Genomic DNA, 18174 nt, shown 5'->3' on the forward strand with positions numbered 1-18174 from the left:
CTGGTTAAGGCCATTAGTGAGAAAATTACTGGAATCCATCATAAGTGGCAGAGTCAGCAAGCATTGGGAAAAGTATAAGCTGATTATGGAGAGACAATGTGGTTTTATGAAGGTCGATCCTGTCGAACTAACTTAATAAAGTTCTTTTACAGAATTACTGAGGTGATGGATGGAGGGCTATCAATGGATATCAGATAGATGATTTTCAGATGGCATTTATATCTAAATAATCTGGGTTTGGGACTAATGGGGGCATGTTGCTGATAGTGAATTATGAAGAGGGCAGAAATTTGCACAAGCATGTAGATAAAGCAAGTGGATAAAATAATGGCAGCTTAGAAAAACGAAGTGCAAGGTAAGAAAGAAACAAAGAACTTGGATTTAAATAGCTTGTAATCACATCCTCAGGATCCGCAGGCAGGACCGCACCTCAAACGTTGAAGTCCTGGAAACAGCCAACATCACCAGCATTGAGGCCATCCTCCTGCAAAGCCAACTGCGTTGGGTGGGTCCCGTTGCCCGGATGGACGACGGTTGCCTGCCCAAGATGGTGTTGTATAGAGAGCTGACCACGGGTGAAAGGAACAGAGGGGCCCCATGCAAATGTTTCAAGGACTCCCTGAAGAAGTCCCTCTCTGTGTGCCACATCGACCATCGCCAGTGGGAAGTGCAGGCCGTAGATCGTGATGCCTGGAGATGCTACATCAGGAGGGCTACAGACACCTTTGAGACTGAGCGAAGAACCAGCATGAAAGAGAAAAGGAAGAGAAGGATAGATTCAATTGCCCCCAGCAGCGACTACACCTTCACTTGTACCCGCTGTGGGAGAATCTGCCAGTCACAGGTAGGCCTGATTAGCCACCAGCAGGCCTGCAACCGATGACTACAACCTTCCCAAAATCTTCGTCCGCAAAGAAATGCCAAGACGTATGCATGTTCGTATGTAAGAGGAGAAGCATCACATCCTCAGGAGGTCTGAAATTGCTCTGCGGTTAATGGATTATTATTGAAGTGCAGTCACTTAGATAGGCAAGGTAGAATCCACAACAAGGACCCACTAATAGCAATGAGATGAATGATTGGTTGTCACAATTCATGATTTTTTTCAGCAATTTGCAACAGAAGACCTTTACAATAACTTATCTTAAAAATGTTGAGATAGAGCTTGCACCTGGGTGTTCTAATCTCCCACATTAACTTTGATGGAAATCCTAGAGAAGTGGCTTCTAAGAAATTAAGGGGGCGAATTTTACAGACCCCCCGATTTCGGGTTTCTTGGCAGGGGGCTGGGGTGAGGGCGCTGGAAAATATCTCTGGGAGAGGCCCACCATGGATCTCTACGCCGGGTAGGCCCGGCCCCATGTTGCCTGCGGCGGCGAGACCTCGTGGCAGCCCCCCTGCCGCTCGGCGGCGGAATCAAAATGTAAATATGTTAATTTATTTAAAGTAATGAATTCAATACTTACGCACGCCCATCGTTGGTCCCGGTGTGATATTGGTGCCAGTGGCTGGCATGCTTCGGATCTCCGTCTGGAGATCCGATGTGGGACACTGGTATGGAGGGGGGAGCAGCTAAGTATTTGAGTGTGGGGTGAGGGGGAGAGGGGTCAAAACAGTCTGGTTGGTGTCGGGGATGGTGGGAAGGGGTTGAAGTGAAAAGTTCATCAAATTTGGGGAGGAAAAGTCAGGTACATGAGGTAACTATTTTGGTGGGGGAGATGGCAAGGAATGATCTGTGTGATTATGGGGGAGGGTGGGTGAGGGGCTACAAACATTGTTAATTTCTTCAATAAAATTTAAAAGGCCTATATCTTTAAATATTTAAAATAAATTGAAGGGCTCAAAGCCCTTTAAAAACGGGCGGACTGCCATTTTTGAAGCTTGCGGCCGATTTAAAATCCAGCCCAAGTGTGGGATTGATAGGAGTCCTGCAGAAAGTTCTGATGTTTATCTTCAAATTGAAAGCAGTTTTACAGGGAAAACAATTACCACAACAGCCAGAGGAGAGAGGGCGTGTATTAAAGCTAGATGGACCGGTTTATGGAATGTTGTTTACCACTTTGAACTGCAACAGAGAAAGTCAATTACAGACTCATTATGGTATGTGGTCCCTTTTAGAGGTTAACAGGAATTGTTTAGAGGGACCGAAATCTCCTGGGGGGGAAGAGGTTGGTACTTTGTTTAATTGACAGTCAATTTGGCAAATCGCCATTCCAGGAGGGGAGGTCAACCATCAGTTTCCTGTCCTGGGACAAAACAGCAGAGGAAGAGGAGCTCTTGGGCGGATTCATGCCGCGCTCATTATACAGTTAAATATTTCACTGTAATTATGTTAATTTGTACAAGATGTTAGTGCAAGTTATATAGTTGTATATTGATTGTCCCTCTTCACGCTTTTGACAATGTCGCCATCTGCATCTGAAATGTACTTGCCTAAGAACATCAGAACTAGGAGCAGGAGTAGGCTATTTGGCCCCTCAAGCCTGTTCCGCCATTCAATAAGATCATGGTTGATCTGATCGTGGCCTCAATTCCACTTTCTTGCCTGCCCCCCATAACCCTTGACTCCCTTGTAGATCAAAAGTCTGTCTGCTCAGCCTTGAATATATTCAATGACCCAGCCTCCATTGCTCTCTGGGGAAGAGAATTCCAAAAATTAACACACCTCTAAGAGAAGAAATTTCTCCTCGTCTCTGTCTTAAATGGGAGACCACTTATTGTAAATTTGACCCCATAGTTCTAGATCCCCCCATGAGGGGAAACTTCCTCTCAGCATCTACCCTGTCAAGCCCTCTCAGAAGCTTATATGTTTCAATAAGATTACCTCTCATTCTTCTAAACTCCAATGAGTATAGATCCAACCTGCTCAACCTTTCCTTATAAGACAACCCCTTCATCCCAGGAATCAACCTATCGAACCTTCTCTGAACTGCCTCCAATGCAATTATATCCCTCCTGTATGTAGTACTCTGGGTGTGGTTTCACCACTGCCCTGTACAGTTGTAGCAAGACTTCACTACTTTTATGTTCCATCCCCCTTGCAATAAAGGTCAATATTCCATTTGCCTTCATAATTACTTCTTGTATCTGCATGCTAACATTTTGTGATTAATGTACAAGGACACCCAGATCCCTCTCTACTGCAGCACTCTGCAGTTTCTCTCCACTTAAATAATATTTTGCTTTTCCCATCTTTCTACCAAAGTGGATAACCACACATTTTCCCATTCAATACTCCATCTGCCAAATTTTTGCCCACTCACTTAACCTATCTATATCCCATTGCAGACTGTGTGCTCACAACTTGCTTTCCCACCTAGCTTTGTATTGTCAGAAAATTTGGCTACAATAGACTCTGTCCCTTCATCTGAGTTATTAATATAGATTGTAAATAGTTGAAGCCCCAGCACGGAGCCCTGTGGCACCTCACTAGTTACAGTTTGCAACCTGAAAATGCCCATTTATCCTGACTCTGTTTCTTGTTAGTTTTCCAATCCTCTATCCGTGCTAATATATTATCCCCAACACCATAGGGATCTTGTGTAATAACCTTTTATGTGGGACCTTATCAAATGCCTTTTGGAAATCCAAATACACTATATCTACTGGTTCCCCTTTATCCACCCTACTTGTTACATCCTCAAAGAACTCGAATAAATTTGTCAAACACAATTTCCCTTTCATGAAACCGTGTTGACTCCTCTTGATTGCATTATGATTTTATAAATGTTCTGCTACTACTTTCTGAATGATGGATTCCAGCATTTTTCCAATGACAGATTTTAGGCTAACTGGCCTATAGTTTCCTGCTTTCTGTCTCCCTCCTTTCTTGAGTAGAGGTGGTTACATTTGCAGTTTTCCAATCCACTGGGACCTTTCCTGAATCTAGGGAATTTTGGAAGACTACAACCAGTGCATCCAATATCTTTAAGACCCGAGGATGCAGGCCATCAGATCCAGGAGACTTGTCATCCTTTGTTTTCCCAGTTCTTTTTCTCTAATGATAGTGATTTGTTTTAAGTTCCTTCCTCCCTTTTGCCCCCTGATTCTCTACTATTCTTGGAATGCTTTTAGTGTCTTCTACCGTGAAGACAGATACAAAATATTTGTTTAAAGTCTCTGCCATTTCCTTGTTTCCCATTATTAATTCCCCAGTCTCATCTTCTAAGGGACCAAAGTTTACTGTAGCTACTCTCTTCCTTTTTATATACTTGTCGACGTTCTCGATCGTTTACGCATATATTCCAATTGCTCCTTTTTTTTATTTTTAAGTCATCCTTTACTGGTTTCTAAAAATTGTCCCAATCTTCTGGCCTACCACTAATCTTTGCAGAATTGTGAGCCTTTTCTTTTAATTTGGTGCCATCCTTAACTTCCTGAGTTAGTCACGGATGGTTCATCCTTCTCCGAGAGTCTTTCTTGTTTTTTAAAAAAAGACTTCAGAAAAATGTATTCATTCATAGGATCTGAGCATCGCTGGCAAGGCCAGCATTTATTGCCCATCCCTAATTGCCCTTGAAAAGATGGCGGTGAGCGGCCACCTTGAACAGCTACTGTGCTGTTAGGGAGGGAGTTCCAGGATTTTGACATAGGAACGCTGAAGGAATGGCAATATTGTTCCAAGTCAGAATGTCTTGTGACTTGGTAGGGAACTTGCAGATAGTGGTGTTCCCATGCGCCTACTGCCCTTGTCCTTCTAGGTGGTAGAAGTCAAAGGCTTGGAAGGTGCCGTTGAAGGAGCCTTGTCGTGTTTAGATTAGATTAGAGATACAGCACTGAAACAGGCCCTTCGGCCCACCGAGTCTGTGCCGAACATCAACCACCCATTTATACTAATCCTACACTAATCCCATATTCCTACCAAACATCCCCACCTGTCCCTATATTTCCCTACCACCTACCTACACTAGTGACAATTTATAATGGCCAATTTACCTATCAACCTGCAAGTCTTTTGGCTTGTGGGAGGAAACCGGAGCACCCGGAGAAAACCCACGCAAACACAGGGAGAACTTGCAAACTTCACACAGGCAGTACCTGGAATCGAACCCGGGTCCCTGGAGCTGTGAGGCTGCGGTGCTAACCACTGCGCCACTGTTGCTGCAATGCCTCTTGTAGGTGGTACACACTGCTGCCACTGTGCGTCAGTGGTGGAGGGAGTGAATGTTGAAGGTGGTGGATGGAGTGCCAATCAAACAGGTGTCGAGCGTCCTGTGTGTTGTTGGAGCTGTACTCATCCAGGCAAATGGAGAGTATTCCATCACACTCCTGACTTGTTGGTGGAGAGGCTTTGGGAGTCAGGAGATGAGTCTCTCTGCCCAGAATTCCCAGCCTCTGACCTGTTCTTGTAACCACATTATTTATGTGGTTGATCCCGTTAAGCTTCTGGTCAATAGTGACCTTCAGGATATTGATGGAAGAATATTCCATCACAGTAATGCTGTTGAATGAATGTCAAAAGGAAGCAAGCCTCTCTCGTTAGAGATGGTTATTTAAGTATCGAGCCTTTCACGTCCCAAAGCACTTTACAGCCAATAAAACTTTGAAAGTGTAGTCATGGTTGTAATGTAGGAAATAAAGGGGTTTTGATAGAGTAATTAAGGTGAAATCGTTCCTACTGGCAGGAGGGTCAGTTACCAGAGGGCACAGATTTAAGATAATTGGCAGAAGTACCAGAGGGGAGATGAGGAGGCATATTTTTACAGAGATTTAGAATGATCTGGAATGCACTGCCTGAAAGGGCAATGGAAGCAGATTCAGAAGTACCTTTCAAAATTGAATTGGCTAAATACTTGAGAAGTAAAACATTGCAGGGCCAGGAGGAAAAAGCATGTGACTGGGAGTAAGTGGATAGCTCTTTCAGACAGCTGGCACACCGGCACGATGGGCCGAATAGCCTCCTTGTGTGCAGTTAGACTTTAAAATGACTTGTCCAGGCAACAGTTCTTGTCAATACCTGCTGCTAGTGGCCTGATCTTGGTCTCTTTGCCAGCGGGCTGATTGTGCCAGGCCATTTCCACTGTAAGGAGGTTCAAGGCCTCACTATTCTGGCACAGGGCTAGCAGATTGCATCCCACATTCACAATCATGGCTGGGTCTGAATTTCTAGGTCACAGTTTGCACTTCAAATCATAAGGGAGCATCACTGTTAGGCTTATGCTATTGTACAATTAAATATTGGCAGCACCATAACATTCCTGATGGGAATGACCAGTGCCAATGAGCCAGAGAAAATATCAAAGGGGACCCTGCAGTTTGTGAATGTGTTTTAATGGTGTAGTTTGAGGGGCGAATGTTGGTCAGGACATTGGAAGAACCCCCTGTTTTTCTTTGTAACATTACCAATGGGTCTTTTCTCTAATTTGTGAAAGATGGCATCTCTGACAGTACAGCTGCCCCTCAATACTGCACTCAAGTGCCACTTAAGATTATGTGCTCAAGTCCTGGAGTGGGACTGGAACCCACAATGGATGGACACAGTTGACCCACAGTTTTCTGATGCACTCTAGCAGCATGTGAGTTACCTTGTGGCATGCAAGGGTTCAGAAAACCTATCCTTTCATGTAGAGCAGATATTAAACTTTGTGCAAGATTGGGGATGGCAGTACAATGTAAATAACGAGGTCTGGAGTTAGGGTTTGGTGAGCACAGGGATTTCAGATACAGATACATGGTCAACAAAATCTATAGGTGCAAAAAGTGATCAGAACGATCAATGGGTTACTGAATTGCATCATGAGTTACAGAACAGAAAATCTGCTTGATCAGCCTGTCCCCCCACCTTAAACTTTGACTTCCTCCACCAGTGGTGCCCTGTGGCTGCATTATGTACCATCTATAGGCTGCACTGCAGCAACTTGCCAAGGCAGCTTTAACAGCACCTCCCAGGGCAAAGGAAGCAGATGTATGGGAACATCACCTCCAAGTTCCCTTCCAAGTTACACACCATCCTGACTTGGAAATATATTGCCATTCTTTCATTGTCACTGGGACTTCCTATCCAACAGCACTGTAGGTTTACCTTCACCACAGGGTCTGCAGTGATTCAAGGAGGCAGCTCACCACCACCTTCTCAAGGGCAATCGGGAATGGGCAACAAGTCCTGGCCTTGCCGATGATGCCCACGTCTTGTGAATGAATTTTTAAAATATCAAGCTCGTGCTACTAAAGTTATGCAGAGGATTGGTTAGACTTCATTTGGAAATACAGTGTTCTGTTTGGGTATCCCACCTTAAGGCTATTAGTAGTCTTGGTACTCCAGACATGATTCATCAGCATGGTACCTGGGATGAGAGTCTGAATTATGATGAGGAGCTTGGAAAACTCTAGAGATGAGGTTGAGAGGTGATCTGATCAGGATAAAATAATGAACGAAATTGACAGGGCAAATAGGGTCTGACTCTTCCCTCCAATAGGGGTATCAAAAAAGGGATATAATTTAAAAATTTGAGCTAAAATGGTTAAAAGCAACAACAAAAAAATTCATACAATGCATTGTGTAAATGTGGTGTACACTATTCCAGATGCAAAATCGATTAAGATGTTTGAAAGGTAGAAAGATATTTATTTGGGAAGTAAGGGTATTAAGGGATGTGGGAAAAGGGGCAAGGAATTGAAGTCAAAATATGAAGCTGCAATAAATACAAAATGTTAGGCATAAAGGCCGCCTCCTGTTTCCATGTTGGATAAGGTTTAATGTATAAGACAGAGTGCTAGATGACCCATAAACATCAGAGAGAAAAAAATGGTAAAGGATGGAACGATCTCCCTTCCCACCCCTAAAACATGTCCCAGCATGCCTGAGGAAAATGGGCAACAAAACTGAGATCAGGTAAAATTAGAGCCAGGCTATTTATCAGTAAAAGGCAGCTCACCACCACCTTATCAAGAGCAGTTAGGGATGGGCAATAAATGCTGGGCTAGTCAGTGATGCCCACATCCCCTGAACGAATAATAATAAAAAAAAAGAAATCACAAAGCATTTTTCTGCACAGAGGGCAGTGGAAATCTGAAACTCCTTCCCTCAGTAGGCTGCGGATGCTGGGTCAATTGAAATCTTTAATGGCTGACACATGTTCCTATGAGAGATGACCAAACACTTAATTATAAAGGTGGATTTTAAGGAATGTCATTAAGGAGGAGATGGAGGTGAGAAATGGAGGGTCTAGGGAGGGAATTCCAGTTGGTAGGACCTAGATAGCTGAAGGTATTAAATATAAACGTTTCCAATACCTTGAACATCATGAACTGTGCAACTACAACCTGATTGTGCTCTTGGTTGGCAAAGTTATGCTATTTCTCAATGGAGTAAACTCTAGAACACTGTAGAAAGCAGTGCCATTGAAATCTGGACAATACTAGACTCTGTTCTCCAAACTCCTCCAATTAAATGTTAGAAGCTATTATTAAAGACGTTATAGCAGGGCATTTAGAAAAATTCAAGGTAATGAGGCAGAGTTAACATGGTTTTGTGAAAGGGAAATCAGGATTAACCAATTTTTTGGCTTTCTTTGAGGGAGTTACATGTGCTGTGGATAAAGGGGAACCGGTGGATATATTATACTTGGATTTCCAGAAGGCATTTGGTAAGGTGCCACATCAAAGATTATTGCAGAAAATAAAAATCATTGTGTAGGGGGTAACATATTGGCATGGATAGAAGATTGGCTAGCTAACAGGAAACAGAGAGTAGGCATAAATGTGTCATTTTCTGGTTGGCAAGATGTAATGAGTGGTGTGCTACAGAGATCTGTGATGGGGCTTCAATTTATATAAATGATTTAGATGAAGGGACCGAAGGTATGGTTGCTAAATTTGCTAATGACCCAAAGATAGGTAGGAAAGTAACTTGTGAAGAGGACATAAGGAGGCTACAAAGGGATATAGATAGGTTAAATTAGTGGGCAAAGACCTGGCAAATGGAGTATAATATGGGAAAGTGGGAAATTGTCCACTTTGGCAGGAAGAATAAAAAAGAAGCATATTATCTAAATGAGATTGCAGAGCTCTGAGATGCAGAGGGATCTGGTTGTCCTAGTGCATGAATCGCAAAAGATTGTTATGTAGGTACAGCACTTAATTAGGAAAGCTAATAGAATGTTATCGTTTATCGCGAGGGGAATTGAATACAAAACTAGGGAGGTTATGCTTCAGCTATACAGGGCATTGGTGAGAACACATCTGGAGTGATGTGTACAGTTCTGGTCTTCTTATTTAAGGAAGGATGTAAATGCCTTGGAGGCAGTACAGAGAAGGTTTACCAGATTAATATCTGGAATGGATGGTCTGTCATAGTCATAGAGAGATACAGCACTGAAACAGGCCCTTCGGCCCACCGTGTCTGTGCCGACCAACAACCACCCATTTATACTAATCCTACATTAATTATTCCCTACCACAGCCCCACCTTCCCTCAATTCTTCTACCACCTACCTACACTAGGGGCAATTTACCTATCAACCTGCAAGTCTTTGGCTGTGGGAGGAAACTGGAGCACCTGGCGGAAACCCATGCGGTCACAGGGAGAACTTGCAAACTCCGCACAGGCAGTACTGTCTTACAAGGAAAGATTGGACAGGCTAGGCTTGTATCTGCTGGAATTTAGAAGAGTAAGAGGCGACTTGATTGAAACATATCAGATCCTGAGGGGTCTTGACAGGGTGGATGTGGAAAGGCTGTTTCCCCTTGTGGGAGAATCTCGAACTAGGGGTCACTGTTTAAAAATAAGGGGTTGCCCATTTAAGACCGAGATGAGGAGAAATTTTTTCTCTCAGAGGGTCATGAGTTTGGAATTCTCTTCCTCAAAAGGCAGTGGAAGCAGAGTTTGAATATTTTTAAGGCAGAGGTAGATAGATTCTTGATAAGCAAGGGGGCGGAAAGTTATCGGGGGTAGGTGGGAATGTGGAGTAATCAGTTCAGCCATGAACTTATTGAATGGCGGAGCAGGCTTGAGGGGTTGAGTGGCCTACTCCTGCTCCTAATTCATATGTTCGTACTGTGCGCTATGACAAATTCTAGGATGATAATTATAGCTGTCAAAAGGAATAAGTATCTACCGACGAATAACTTTAAGATTGGCCCAGAGGCAGTTTGAGCTAACCTGAATCTATTGTTGCCTTTATCCTGCAAAGAGTAGATATTCCGGTTAGTGTAGGCGTAAATAAAGGTCAAAGAAGATAGTGTCAGCAGCTGTCAGAATTAACATGACCTCTGATGTTCTTTTCTACCTTTGAACAAATCAGTCTGTCTCTGTTGATGGGAAGAAAAAGTTCTTTTTGAGCCCATGAGGTTGGAGTGTCTCTTTGGGGAAGTAGAACAACAGATGTGTAAATCAAAGCATCTTTTTGCTACAGAATTACTAAGTGACATCCGAGAAGTAATCTTATTTCTTGAGAAGTTCATTGAAATGGTATCTCACGCGCTTTCACACTGAAGTGTGGTCCTGTATTATAATTCTCCTCACTGTTTGTTTCTTTTCTGTTATTCGTCCTTGAGATGTGGGCGTTGTTGGCAAGACTGGCTTTTATTGCTCATTCCTCTGAAGGTGGTAGTGAACCTTCTTGAATCGCTATAGCGGTTCGATGAAACTGACTGGCTTGCGAGGCTACTTCAGGGGGCAGTTAGGAGTCCGCAATGTTAATGTGGAACTGGAGTCGTGTATCGGCAAGACCAGAGTATGGATGGCAAGCTTCATTTATTGACGGACATCAGTGAACAAGTTGAGTGTTATGACAGTAGCTTCATGATCATTTTTACTGGCAGTGGATATTTTTCTAAACTGGATCCAAACATAATCCCTACACTACCATACTGACTAAATGCAAAAACTTACTAAAGTATCAAAAATATTGTTTGACCTAAGCATAGGCCATTATTTGGATACTATTTGCAGACTGGTTGCTTTTTTTAGTTTTTAAAAAAGGTAAAACTCTGGAAAAATATAGACATGTCTGGTTAATTGCTTCTTGAAATCCTTGTATTATTTTATCCCTTGAAATGAATCTGGCTTGAATTAACCCTGTGTTCTCCACAGACGATGCTATACAGGGTCACCAGTCTTTGTGAACGACTTGTGTCAACTCCACCACCGATGAGCGAGCTCACTGAAAATGCAGTAGTTCACATTTTCTACACCTCTTAGCCACTGGTAGATCAGTATGATAGCAGGTTTCAGCTTTGTATTTCTTACAATTTCTCCCCCGGTTTGATACGTAGATAATTAAACAACGAATGGGAGGAGGAGACTCCAAAAACATGCCCATCCTCAATGATGGCAGAGACCAGCTCATCAGTGCAAAAGACAAGACTGAAACATTTGCAACCATTTTCAGCCAGATGTGCCGAGTGGATGATCCATCTCGGCCTCCTCCTGAGGACCCCAGCATCACAGATGCCAGTCTTCAGCCAATTTGATTCACTCCATGTGATATCAAGAAATGGCTGAAGGTACTGGATACTGCAAAGGCTATGGGTTCTGACAACATCCCACTTTAGTACTGGTCCAGAACTAGCTGCACCCCTAGCCAAACTGTTCCAGTGCAGCTACAACACTGGCATCTACCCAACAATGTGGAAAATTGCCCAAGTATGTCCTGTCCACAAAAAAAAGGACAAATCCAATTTGGCCCATCATCAGCAAAGTGATAAAGGGGTCATCGACAGCGCTATTAAGCGGCACTTACCCAGCAGTAACCTTCTCACCGATGCTCAGTTTGGGTTCTGCCAGGGCCGCTCAGTTCCAGAACTCATTACAGCCTTGGTCCAAATTTGGACGAAAGAGCTGAACTCCAGAGATGATGGGGAACTACTACCTTGACATCAAGGCACCATTTGACCAAGTGTGGCATCAAGGAGCCCTAACAAAATTTAAGTCAATTTGGAATGGTGGGGGGGGGGGGATGTTCTCCACTGGTTGCAGTCATACCCAGCACAAAGGAAGATGGTTGTGGCTGTTAGAGGTCAATCATCTCAGTCCCAGGACATCACTACAGGAGTTCCTCACGGTAGTGTCCTAGGCCCGACCATCTTCAGCTGCATCATCAATAACCTTCCCTCCATCATAAGGTCAGAAGTGGGGATGTTCACTGATGATTGCACAATATTCAGTACCATTCGCGACTCCTCAGATACTGAAGCAGTCTATGCCCGCATGCAGCAAGACCTGGACAACAGGGCGGCACAGTGGCGCAGTGGTTAGCACCGCAGCCTCACAGCTCCAGGGACCCGGGTTCGATTCCGGGTACTGCCTGTGTGGAGTTTGCAAGTTCTCCCTGTGTCTGCGTGGGTTTTCTCCGGGTGCTCCGGTTTCCTCCCACAAGCCAAAAAGACTTGCAGGTTGATAGGTAAATTGGCCATTATAAATTGTCACTAGTATAGGTAGGTGGTAGGGAAATATAGGGATAGGTGGGGATGTTTGTTGGGAATATGGGATTAGTGTAGGATTAGTATAAAATGGGTGGTTGATGTTCGGCACAGACTCGGTGGGCCGAAGGGCCTGTTTCAGTGCTGTATCTCTAATCTAATCTAAAAACATTCAGGCTTGGGCTGATAGGGGGCAAGTAACATTCGCACCACACAAGTGCCAAGCAATGACCATCTCCAACAAGAGAGAATCTAACCATGTCCTCCTGATGTTCAATGGCATTACCATTGCTGAATCCCCCCCACCATCAACGTCCTGGGGTGACCATTGACCAGAAACCTAACTGGACCAGCCACATAAATACTGTGGCTACAAAGAGCAGGTCAGAGGCTGGGAATTCTGTGGTGAGTAACTCATCTCCTGACTCCCCAAAGCCTGTCCGCCAGCTACTCGGCACATGTCAGGAGTGTGATCGAATACTTTCCACTTGCCTGGATGAGAGCAGAACCTACAACACTCGAGAAGCTCAACACTATCCAGGACAAAGCAGCCCGTTTAATTGACACCCCATGCAAAATCTTGAACATCCACTCCTTCCACACAGTGGCAGCAGTGTGTACCTTCACATGATGCACTGCAGCAACTCACCAAAGCTCCTTCGACAGTACCTTCCAAACCCACGACCCCTACCACCTAGAAGGACAAGGGCAGCAGATGCATGGGAACACCACCACCTGCAAGTTCTCCTCCAAGCCACACACCATCCTGACTTGGAACTGTATCACCGTTCCTTCAGTGTTACTGGATTAGAAACCTGGAACTCCCTCCCCGATAGCACTGTGGGTGTACCTACACCAGATGGACTGCAGTGGTTCAAGAAAGCGTCTCACCACCACCTTCTCATGGGCAATGAGGGATGGGCAATAAATGCTGGTCTTGCCAGTGATGCTCACATTCCAGGAATGGATGAAAAAAAGAAATGTAGAAACTATTTCCTTTGGCAGGGCAATCCAGTTCAAGAGGGTAATAATCTTACAATTGGAGCCAGGCCATCCAGGAGTGAAATCAGGGAAATGTGGAATTCTCTTCTCCCAAAAGACTTTGGATTCTAGGTGTTTGAAACTTCAAAACTGAGATTGATAGATTTTTGTTGGTAAGGTTATTGAGGGGCACTGAGCAAAGGCCAGATCAATGGACTTGAGGTACGGATCAAACTATGGATTAAATGAGTGGTGGCATAGGCTCGAGAGGCTGAATGACCTAGTTTTGTCCCTACATTCTGCTATTGTTGTATTGTCCTTACCTTGAATGTACGATTATGGTAATTGCTATAAACATTTACATCAGAGACTTGCTGGACTGCAGGACTGGCATCTGTGCAGCTGCTTTTCTATGGCAGCTCGGGTCTTGACAAAATGGCTTAGTGATACTGGTCTTGTGCACTTACCAGTGGTTAGCATAATGTTTTCCTGTAAACTTGTTGCAAGTTATTACACACAGGCACAGACTGGCTGATGTGCACACAAACTGTACTGACACCACAATGCCACCTTTATATAAATATCAATACCACTTACGAGTTACCATGGTTAAAATATATCAGTCATAGTTACACTTTCTTTGAGTGGCAGATTGTTTCAATCCCAACAATATTTTTACAAAGGGTGCATTGTACCAAAACTGCATTCTTATAAAGTGGACAAATCATATCAGTGGAACTCTGAACTAATGCAATTACATGGTAGGATATAGTCCATAATTGCCACAAAACCACATTGCAGCTGCAATTTTATATAGTATTTCTTTATCAATAATCCATTTGCTATCTCTGTTAGTACTTTTTATCCTGTATTGCAGTTATCACTGTTGAAAAGTGCTTACCTTGATGTCCTTCATCTGACTAAACTATAGATTTTATCTTTCAGGACGATCTCAGTGATGGTACTGACCTCGATTCTTCGCAGAGTTCACAGTTCTTCGATGAACAGGTAAAAATTTGTTTGCGATATAAACTTTAATTGGTTAAGAATTGAAGGGCTCCTTAGCTTGGAGCTGACTGAGAGCGATGTTACTGGTACAAATAGTTAACGGGCTCGTATCAAATTTTAATAGTTTAACTGAGTTAATACATCTGTTGAATTGTGGAATTTGATGCTGTCATGGTAATTTCTAAACTTTTTGTGAGGAATATGAGTCTTTTGAAGCTAAGTCAATCTTTAGCTTTTAAAAAAAATTGTTGATCTCCAGAGTTGCTCATGGGCAAAAAGGTTAGACAAAAATAATCCATTACTCTCTCTATTTTCTTTGCTTTCCATAATAATTGCCTTTTAATGTGTTTTCTTCAGTAACATTTGCAGTGAACTGCTTGTTTTCATTTTGTACTGAAACTAATCATTCTTTTATAGTTGTAAAAAGTTTATTTCTACATTTTAATTCAGCATGCATATTTAAATGATTTACTAACACTTTAACAGCATAAATTGTGATCAAATGTCATTCAGTGTTTCAATAGTGCAACCAATTTAGTCATTGCCCTTTTATTAGAAAAAAAAGAGTGGGAGGCAATGCCGCCTCTAATTTTTTGTTGTTGTTGTGAATGGCCCGTTCACCTCAATGTGTGATACCTTAACGCGGGCGCGTGTGCATGGTATCTTAAAGGGGATAACTTGTGAGCAGCCTGTGCGATACCTTCTGGGTTGCTGTGCACTCACCTACGCATGCACACAGCTTAGAGGGAACATTGGAGGGAAGGGACTGAGTGGTGCAGTCCAAGGCCTGCTCGGGTTAGGATGGGAAGGAAAGAACTGAGGGGGAGAGATGGGACTGAGTGTGAATTTCAGGATCCGCCTGGGATAGGAGGAAGAGAAGGTACTAAATGGTATAGTTCAAGGCCTGCCCGGGTTGGGAGTGAGGGAAAGGACTGAGCATATAACTTTACGTCTGAGGTTTGAGAGGGAGCGAAGAATGGGCGTGGGGCCTAGGTTGGGAGGCAGGGCAAAGTCGGGTTAAGTTCTGGTGTATTTAGGGGGTCAAATTGGTGCCTGGTAATGGAAAATGAACAATAGCAAATTAACAGTTCGTTTTCACAAGCAGACTGATTTTCTTATTCATTGAAGTCAATAGAAAAGGAAATTAGGCAGCTTGTAAAATGGGCTTCTTGATTGCTATCGCCCACGTTGTATTGCCACTGAACACCAGTTTAACCCCCAGAATCTCTTTTGACTTTGGACCTTGGACCTCGAGTCTCAGCTGGGTAGGCCAGGGTGTGAGATAAAGCTGGGAGCATGTAACTGAATTGTTCTATGAGGTTCAGCAGAGTGAATTACCTGGTGTGTGGAGGAGGCAGAGTGACTACTGCAGCAATTTGAGATTGGGTAAGTTAGTGACTTTTTGTAGAGAAAAAAAGGTTCTTTATGCGTTTAGCACCTTCTAGTGTATCGGCGAAAATAGGTCTGCATTGAGTAACGATCCATCTGATACCAGATTCTGTTGCAGATACAACAGAATTACAATAAAAAGAAAGAAAGCCAATCATTTCAGAATATGTCCTCCTGACCCTGAAGAGGAGCCAGGAAATTTACAACCAACTGGCATCAGGATCTCAGAAACCTGAATAATTAGACATTATGGCTTTAAAGGAACACAGGTTAGGGCTTTGTAGTGGGGTGGATAAAAATTGATAATGACTGGGTTCTCATCAAAGAAATTTGATGCAATCTGATTGGGGAAAATTTTAATTTTAGGGGCCTGTGGAGCAAGGTTTTGTGCGATAGAAAGAGCGAAGAAACTTGCATTTGTCTAAAGAAAGTCTAAAATAACCAATTAGAAACTGGAACAACATGGAGAGTACTTAACCAATGAGAAAGAAGAAAATTGACAACACCGTCACTACATTTACAATGGCCACGGCACAGATACTGGACAGATTCTTCCAGATGATAAGAGCTGGAACTGTACAGGTGTTCTGGCGCACTCCTCCTCAAACTTCAGTGAGACGCTGGCAGAATAGCTTCAAGGTTCTGGCCTGTCTTGGAGCTGCTGCAAGGCCTAGTAAAGGTGGAACTTTTGTCTGAGTCTCAGTCAGGTACCTGCGTCGGGGAGGGGGAGGGGGGTGGGGTGGGGGCCAGGCCTCCCAACATTATAGGATCCCTGAGCCGACAGAGGCTGCAGCATAAATGGAGACTGATATGCCGAGGGAGAAGAGATGTACCAGTCTTCATGCCCGTTGCAAATGAGTCTCTGGAGGTAGGTTGGAGGTTGTAATTGGTGCGTAAGAAAGGATCCAGATCTTCATCAAGGGTTAGATTCTGGAAGAGGAATCCAGGCCCAGGCATATTCCAAACTATCGAGGAAATACAGAGATGAAAACATATGCTATAGGTGACTGCTGGTGTAACTGTCAGGCGAGAGTGTTCAGCATTATACACTTCTCAACAAATTAGGCTTTCAGGAGCACTCTCAAGTGACAGGTGGTTTAGGACCATTCTCGAGATGGAAACTGTTTGCTGAATCTCAGGGTTGTTGGTATAGGCCAGCAGTTTTGACAGCTGCTCTGACAACCTGCTAAGCGTTGACTAGAAGGATACTCATTAGCCAGTGATCCTTTTTGTTGCCAGTGGTCCTTTTTGTTGCCAGTGGCAGCATCATTTCCCCATTTACAATACAGCACGGCTAACAAATTCTTTTTTCTTTCATTGAGCAACACAATATAATTAAAGCCACCTCACCTCACTGCCTTTCATAGAGAAATACAGCACTGAAACACTTCGGCCCACCGAGTCTGTGCCGACCATCAACCACCCATTTATACTACTTCTACATTAATCCCATATTCCCTGCCACATCCCCACCTTCCCTCAATTCTCCTACCACCTACCTACACTAGGGGCAATTTACAATGGCCAATTTACCTATCAACCTGCAAGTCTTTAGCTGTGGGAGGAAACCGGAGCACCTGGCGTAAACCCACGTGGTCACAGGGAGAACTTGCAAACTCCGCGCAGGCAGTACCCAGAACTGAACCCGGGTCGCTGGAGCTGTGAGGCTGCGGTGCTAACCACTGCGTCACTTCACCTCCCCTTGCCTCATTTCAGCTGTGGCTTAGTGGCTTGCACCCTTGCCTCTTAGTCAGATGGTTGTGTGTTCATGTCCAACTCCAGGCACTTGAGCACATAATATAGCCTGGCACTCCAGTACAGTACTGAGGGAGTATTGCACTGTTGGAGGTGTTGTCCTTTGGATGAGATGTTAAACTGAATTCACACCTGTCCTCTCAGTTGGACGTAGAAGATCCTGTGCTATTTCGGAGAAGACTAGGAGAGTTCTCCCTGTTGTCCTGGTCAATATTGATCCATCAATCATCACTATTAAAAGCAGATTATCTAGCCGTTATCACATTGCTGTTTGTGGGATCTTATATGCAATTTGGCTACCAGGTTTCCTACATTACAACAATGACTACACTTTAAAAGTACTTCATTGGCTTTAAAGCCCTATGGGATGCCCTAAGTGTTAATTGTATATTAATTGTGTTTAATTGTATGCAGGTGTTGGGAATTAACTAGTGAGTCACTTGAATCCCTATAAATAGAATGACTGAAACTGTGGTTGTTGGGCTTGGAGGTATGCTTGTACTGTGTAACTCTAAGTAAATAAAGAAGTGTGTAAAGATTGGCTCCAGTTTTATCCTTCACCAGCTGGCTTTCTGGAATATAATATCAGGTTGTGAAAGGTGCTATATAAATGCAAGTTTTACTTTTCTGTAGGTTGTGTCACCTCCTTGCACCTGATGTCACCTTTTGCCTCAACTCTAC

The 18174-nt window shown here is 43.6% G+C and overlaps 1 protein-coding gene across 9 annotated transcripts in view; it reads left to right on the forward strand.

Annotated features, from left to right (window-relative positions):
• LOC137352407 (multiple C2 and transmembrane domain-containing protein 2-like) overlaps window positions 1–18174 on the forward strand; it is a 455261-nt gene that overhangs the window by 132139 nt on the left and 304948 nt on the right. For all 9 annotated transcript variants that reach the window (XR_010969701.1, XM_068017773.1, XM_068017767.1 and 6 more), the window contains one exon: window positions 14287–14349. Coding sequence is in view for 8 of the 9 variants with exons in the window: in XM_068017773.1 (XP_067873874.1) it covers window positions 14287–14349 (63 nt within the window). In the remaining variant the exon portion in view is untranslated. The remainder of the gene's footprint in view (window positions 1–14286; window positions 14350–18174) is intronic.

This window comes from Heterodontus francisci, chromosome 38 (assembly GCF_036365525.1).
Source record: "Heterodontus francisci isolate sHetFra1 chromosome 38, sHetFra1.hap1, whole genome shotgun sequence".
Lineage (NCBI taxonomy): Eukaryota > Metazoa > Chordata > Chondrichthyes > Heterodontiformes > Heterodontidae > Heterodontus > Heterodontus francisci.